The 7,476-nt window shown below is 45.2% G+C and overlaps 1 protein-coding gene across 1 annotated transcript in view; it reads left to right on the forward strand.

Annotated features, from left to right (window-relative positions):
• LOC108235653 (RNA-binding protein 15) overlaps window positions 1–2,326 on the forward strand; it is a gene marked incomplete in the record, with an annotated part of 4,179 nt that extends 1,853 nt beyond the window's left edge. Inside the window, 1 exon segment of the mRNA XM_025005875.2 lies at window positions 1–2,326. Coding sequence (XP_024861643.1) covers window positions 1–705 — 705 coding nt within the window.
• Between the last annotated feature and the right edge of the window lie 5,150 nt (window positions 2,327–7,476).

Genomic DNA, 7,476 nt, shown 5'->3' on the forward strand with positions numbered 1-7,476 from the left:
GGGGGGAGCGGCAGGGAGGACCCGGAGCGCCCGGCCCGCTCCGACAGGACCTCCCCGGCCAGGGAGCGCCAGAGCAACCATGACACGGACAAGAGGCGGCGGGCGGCGAGCCCCTCCGATCCCAGGAAGCGGAAAGCCAGCGACCCGTCCAGGAGCCCCATGAAGAAGGAGGACCCGGCCCCCGGCTTGTCTCCGCCCGCCGGTCAGAGGCTGAGCCGGGCCTGGCAGGGGGTCCTGCTGCTCAAGAACAGCAGCTTCCCGACGTCTCTGCACCTCCTGCAGGGGGACATGGGGGTGGCCACCGGCCTGTTGGTGGACGGCTCCACGGGGGGGGACATGTCCCAGCTGAAGATCAGCCAGCGCCTGCGCCTGGACCAGCCCAAGCTGGACGACTTGACCCGCCGCATCCGGACCGCCAGCTCCGGCGGCTTCTCCGTCCTCCTGGCCGTGCCCGGGAGGCTGGAGGAGGCCGGCAGCCCCACGGAGAGGCCGCTGAAGAACCTGGTCTCCTACCTGAAGCAGAAGGAGGCCGCCGGCATCGTCAGCCTCCCCGTGGGGGGCGGCCGGGACAAGGAGCACGGGGGGGTCCTGCACGCCTTCCCCCCCTGCGAGTTCTCCCGGCAGTTCGTGGATGATTCTGCCAAAGCTTTTGCCAAAAATGAGGAAGACTACCTGGTGATGGTCATACTTAAAGGAGCCTCATAAAAAAAAGGGCGAATCACACTTTTTTGTTTTTGTTTTTCCTTTCACTAAGTGTTAAAGGTATAAATGATGTCTGATGCTGTGAAGGGTTAGAAACGGGACAGTCAGAGTTGTCCTGCTGCTTGGATGTGAGCTGATAAAGGGACGGGTTCTCCTGGAGGTGAATCAGTTCAGTTTGTTGCCTTATAGGACACTCAGACNCCCCCCCAGCGGTTGCCTGTCGCTCTTTTGTAAAACACAATCCAGGTGTGCAGATGTGTCAGAAACCCTCCTCCTCTTTAAATGTCTAATTCTGCCAGTTTCACACGGTGCTCTGTCGAACTAAAACTAAAACAGGCTTTAAGTGATGTTTGACTCCCTGCTCTAAACAAGTTAAAGAAACATTATTATTATTATTAATATTATTAATCCTTCTGTCTGAGCCCCGCTCTGATGTTATGATACAGAAGGGACATGAATGATGTTTGTGTTTCTTTACACTTTTTCTATAAGCAACAATATATATATATATATATATATATGAGAGAGAGATGAATACAAGAAGCAAATTCTACAAAAACTGCTTTATTTAACTCCTATTTTGGGTCACACCGGAAAGGTATTTTCTTACTTGATTTAGTTTTTGTTTCCCACTTGATTTATCATTATTTTAATTTGGTTAAAAGTCCAAAAACTCCACGTGTTTTGACTTCATCTATATGAAAAAAAACAACTCCATTTTACTCGTCCGGGACTCTTCAAAGATCAGCTCAATAATTGACATGTTATTGTTATTATAATTAATCCTCCTGTCTGAGCCTCGCTCTGATGTTATGATGCAGAAGTGACACGAATGATGTTTATATATATTTATATATATATGAGTGGGGATGGATACAAGAAGCAAAAAAAAAAGAATTTGGACTGCTGTATTTACCCTTTTTCTTTGTCATCAAGCAAAGCTTTTTTTTATTTTTTATTACTTGATTTATTATTATTTTAATTTGGTTAAAGGTCCAAAACCTCCACGTTTTGACTTTATTTATATAAAAAAACACATTTCACTAGTCCAGGACTTTTCAAAGATCAGCTCAATAACCGATATATATATATAATGTGGTTTGTGGGGCTTTTACTTTAAAGGTGACTCCCTGGACTCTGTTGCTTCCTGTGTCCATCCTCCTCCTGCAGGAGGTGTTGAAGCTGATTGAGCGGTGAATGATTGGCGGCTTGTGATCGGAGCTGTGTGGTGCTGAAGCTGATGAAGATGAAGATGAATCTGGATGTTTGATCACACTATCTGTGGACTGTTTCGTCTTGTTTTCTCCTTCAAACACGACAGGGAAGGAGAGGATCCCGCTCCTCGAACCTGGAAAGAACTTTTTTAATGTTTCTCGTGCTTTGATTTGAGTACTGTGTTTGAAATCGGGGGAGGCGAAGCAGAATCTGTGTGCTGTATCCTCAGGATTTCTGTAGGGAGAGACGTGGAGATCATCAGCGCTCTTGGGACTAAGAAGTAAAAAAAAAAAAAATGAGTGCCTAGAAATATCTCACTGTCAGAGCGACGCGCAGAGTGCAGCACGCGCCTCATACGTCTTGTCTCAATAAATTTTGCTCTTTCGTGGGAAACACTTGTGCCTCGGAAGACGACTTTTGTGACCCGTTCTGTTCTCGGAGTGGTTTGATCAAACTGCCGCAGGAAGGAAAGCCTCTCGATTCGGTGGTTGTCGCCTCTGTGAGGAGCTTCCCTCGTACTCAGATTTGGCCACGCTTTTTTTTAGAAAAAACAAACAAAACTAAAAAAACAAACAAAAAAACACAAAATAAACTCCCGCTTGTTGACCTGCTTGACGAGCCGAGCTCTGCCACGCCGGCGTGGAGCTGATCTGCAGCGGCCCGGGAGAGGAGGGAGCGGCGTTCTTGGTTTGCGTCGCTGCTTTGGAGCCTTTTCCTTTTTGAAGAGGAAGACCTCAGCGGCGCTCAGGAAGCACGGTTGAAGTTTAGTCGAGGTCCGAGCGTGATTGAGACGCACGTGAGACGGGCGGCAGCGGCGGCTGCGAGGGCTGTGGCTCCGCCTCCCAACAGACAGAGACGCACGTGTGACGGACGCTCCACAGCTGAGAGACTCACCTGGCTTCAGTTTGACAGGTAACGTATCCAGGTGTGTAAGAGGGCCGGCGTTTGATCGCCTGATGATGTCAGACGCTTAGACATTTGATCAAATCTCACCAGCAGTGTGAACACGATCAGGTTCATGTCAGCATTAAAAATGTGGGATAAGAAAGTCATTTGACGTTAAATATCTTTATAAAAGAAACAGATTTTAAACAAAAATAAGACAGCTCAGGTATTTCAAACAAATGTTCCCCTTTTCTCCCCCTGAGGTGGTAACTCAGTAATATTTGTTGATAAAAATGATAAAAAACAGCTTTTATTCCCAGCCCAGAACGTCTCGATGCTTCAGATTTGTTAGCTGAAGTTAACTTGGTTTACAGAAAAAAAACGTGTCAGACTTTAAAATCCTCTAAAATCAAAGCAGCTCTGATGATAAAACGAAGCACAAGAAAACCCCCGAATCACAGCCGTCAAATGTAAAAATAAAGATCTAATCCGTTAAAACGAAAGATATCTGAGAACACTGACTCAAAGAATAACCAACATCAATTAAGTTTAAGAAGCTGAAACATTCACTGCAGTTAAAATCCGTAAAGATAGGTAACTATTTTAAGCTGCTTTTTTAAAAATCCTACTAAAGGAGCAGAAGTCCATAAACAACCTGATCTAGAACGTAGAACTTGCTAAAGAACCTGCTCAGAATAAATGATTTTAAAAATCAAAATCCACAATCTGGAAGTCGAGGGCCAGAAAAATTCAACTTTGGTTTAAAAAAAAGAAATTCTTTTTTTGTCATTTTAAACTCCCAACAGCAACATGTTGTTTTTTTTAGTGCAATGAAAATAAAACCGTAATCTAATAATTTAATCTAATATTTTAGTCAGAAGGACCAATGTGAGCCAGCTTTGGTGTAAAAGGAGTTTAAATTATTGATCCTAAACACAAAAGGCCTCAGAAACATTTAGTGTTTTGAAATGAGGAGCCTTCAGCTCCTTCAGTTAGTTGGGTTTGTTGAGGTTTTGTGTTTTGAGTTTATCGTTGAAACAAAAGCGTAAAATAAGTCCCTAAACACGGCCCGGCTCTGGCAGCTTCTTTCTTCCGTTGTTTACTTAAACCTTAAATTATCCGTCCTCTTCCAGCCTTTATAGCCGTTTTAGGTCAGAGATTTTATGCTTCCGACACAATGTTTTGGAGGCGAACGTGTCCGAAATCAGCAAATCTTCCTCGTCTTTGTTTACAACTAAATTCTGTTCTGTTTACGGATCGTAACTCCTGCGCCAAGATTGTCCAAATGTAAACAAACGACTCGTTACTGTTGGCAACAAATTATGCTGTGGATGTTTGGTCGTGACAGACTTATTTTGAATGTAAATCGATTCAAAAACGCTGAATGATCACGTGTTTCGGCAGCCGTTATGTCTCCAAGCCCGCTCGCCAAATTCAAACCATTCCTGAAGGGCCCGCAGGTGGCCCACGGGCCTCGCTTTGGACACCCCTGATCAGAGACACCCAGGGTGGGGGCGTTCTCCGCACAAAGTGTTTCTGGGCGCTAACTGAGTTTTCTTGTTTTTGTTCTTTTCTCTCTGCCCTGTGGGGGGGCAGGAAGCAGGAGGGAGGAGGGACTGAAACGAGCCGCCGTCTGAAGGCGAAGACGAAGAACCCGCGCCGCCGCCGGCAGCAGGTTGGTCAGGTACGTATCCCTCAGGCCCCGCGGGTCAGAACAAACAGCATCCCTCAGGAAACAGGTTGACAGATTGACCAACAAAAGTGCTGCAAGTGCAAGCCTGTCTGTAACACACACACACACTCACACACACACACACAGAGCTCACATTTCCTGAGAAAACATCTGAGTGGCGATTTCTCTCCAGATTTTTTTTTCTGTCTTCTTCCTGTTCAGCAGGTGCAGAACGTGTTCAGAGGAGGTTCCGCTGAGTGTTCTCCTCCACCAGGTGGAACGAGACGTCGACGCATTTCAGGGATTCATCCGATCCAGGTGAGTATTTGTTTTTTTTTAAAAACCCTAACTTTGGACTTCCTTCATTCCTGCCTGCAGTTCTGTGTTTGCCTGTCGGAGATGTCAGCTGTTTGATTTGTGCTCAAATAAAGGCGGCTCCTCTTCAAACACAAGCTGATCCTGTTGTCTTGATTTTACTCCAGTCAACCCTGTTTTATTGAAAATATAATCTATAAACCCTAAAACTGTCCACACTGATCGATTTGACTTGAAACTCCAGATGGTCTTCGGTTTGATTTGAGACAAACTTTCATTTATTACAAATCGGTTGTTTGAAGTTTCAAGTCGTTTGAGCGAACATTAAAAGCAGCGTAAACGAGGTCCAGACGCACGCCGTTTTCCCCGGCGTGCCAGCAGAGGGAGGCGCGCCTTCAGTTGGAAACCCAAGCCCACCGGAACGTGTTATTCCCGTTAAAAATCCTCCTGAGTGAAGCACTGACGCTCCTTCTGTGTCGCCCCTCAACTCATGCTCTTCATTTAAACCCAGTTTTAGGTCGAATCAGGTCTTCCGACGTGTTTGTTTACTCCGGTAGATTCATTTTGGTGCTTCCTTCGTGCTGCAGCAGCAGTTTAATACCAGGTGTCGTACACCTTTAATAGCAGATCCCAACAGAAGCTGCACAATCAACAGGAAATTACCATTATAATTATAATTATTTTTGATCTACATCCTTGCGTGTTCGTCAGGTTAGTCCTATTTCCCGGTCAGATTTATCCAACCTGAATATACAAATCTTCAGGGGTAACGTCAGGTCAGCAGCCTGGGCCGTTCAGGGCAAACCAACATGATTTCCATGAGCAATTTGTTGTGAAATTTGCATCTATGTTTCCATGTGAATGTTGCCCCTTCGCGTCCGTAGGGACAGGTTCATTAAAACCACTCAGTCCCAACATTTGCATTAGAAAAAATAAACTCGGGGACGACGGTGTTGTTGCTGCACGGGTCTAAAAAGCACCTGGCGCGCGTCGTCACGACTCGGGCGACCACCAGACGGCAGAAGATTCTCTTTGATCTGCAGCTTCGTCACTCAGTCCTCCTGAGAGGGGCCTGATGAGAGGATGAATCGTCCCACTCAGAACCCTGTCCCTGAAACGCCGTCGCTCATCGCCGAGGAGTTTGGATTACATCTCCATCCTCGATGTGTGTAGAGCTGCGACTTCACGTCTTGTAACCAGGGGAAACACTTCAAACACCTGCCATTAACCCCCTCATATAATTACTCGTATTGTCTTAAAGGAGCTCATCCTTTTCAGTGGTTTACTACGATACTGTTCCACATGGGTCATCACACGCTGCTGGCTCTACGCGTTGATGGCGAACACGGTAACGTGAGTGACGTGAGCGTCTTTGCAGGCCTCTTCAATCATTCATCCAGCAGAAGGGAGGTTGTAGGACAGCAGGTACCCGCCACAGTTAACGCTCGTTCCGTCATAACGAGACTTTATGAGTTTGCAGCAGCAACTGATCACTTGAATACGTCGTCGGGGGAAAGCTCGGTCCGCAAAAGAGACGTCCACGGTCCAAAGCAAAAGCATCGTACGTCTGAGGGACAGAGGCAGCGAACACGACTCTCAGCTTCCGCTCTGACAATCCGTTCGGTCTCGTATTTCAGTCATGATTAAATTATCCTGATACAGAAACTGAAGCCGGCTCAAGTGAAGCCTTAAGAAAACAACAGAAATACCCACACAGCCAGGGGCTTGACCACGGCTAAAGTTTATTTTTTTATATATATACATGAAAATGATGACAACGAATCACAAAAAGGACTACAGAGTTGCATATTTCTATTCAAATAAACTGATATAACAATTTTGGTATCTATTGCAGTGTTAGCAACACAGCTGCCTGTTGCAGAAATACAAGCTGACAAAACACTGGAAATGTATTTAAAATGTGATAAATATATAGGTCCCATTTTAAATTTAGAAAAAGAGTAGAAGGCATTCGATCCCTGCTCTGTTTTAGTTGTCAAATAAAGTCTGCAAAGCCTCAATAGTTAGCCACTTAGCTTAGCATAAAGATCAGAAACTAGCTCTGACACTAGCATTTAATGTTTATACAGCTACTAAAACTGGCCGTTTCTTGGTTAAGTTTGGATTTTTTTGGTATAGTTATCTCACATGAGACATTACTTTCAAAATGAGATGTGGTTTTGTGACATGCTGTGAGATTTAAGCTAGCATGGAAGCTAGTTTGTGCTAAGCTAAGCTAACTGTTTACATATAGTGTTCTGATTGTGTCTTGTTGCTCACTGTATGTTTAATGTTGTTGCCAATGACATAATTTAGTAGAATAAAGATTTGATTAATAAAATATACTTGACTGTTATATTTTAACCAATGAAAATGGACAATCTTTACTGGGGAAGATACTTCTGGGACTGTTGGGGACGAGTTGAAGACCCAAAATTTCAAGAAAATATGCAGATTTTCACTTGGAGTCACACAAACCCCCGGCAAAAATTGGGCTCACATTTACTGGAACAAAACAAATACAACGAAAGCTCAAAATTTCAGCGACACCGGAGCGAGGCCCTGCAGCTCATGCAAGGAGGCGAAGAACCCCTGCAAACGTTTGGAGATATTTCAGAGCGAGTCCTTGCAAATACCTTTTGCAGCAACTTGTCGCCAACAGTCACAGCCCAGTGAGACCCCCCCCC

Source organism: Kryptolebias marmoratus, linkage group LG4 (assembly GCF_001649575.2).
Source record: "Kryptolebias marmoratus isolate JLee-2015 linkage group LG4, ASM164957v2, whole genome shotgun sequence".
In the NCBI taxonomy this organism is placed as follows: domain Eukaryota; kingdom Metazoa; phylum Chordata; class Actinopteri; order Cyprinodontiformes; family Rivulidae; genus Kryptolebias; species Kryptolebias marmoratus.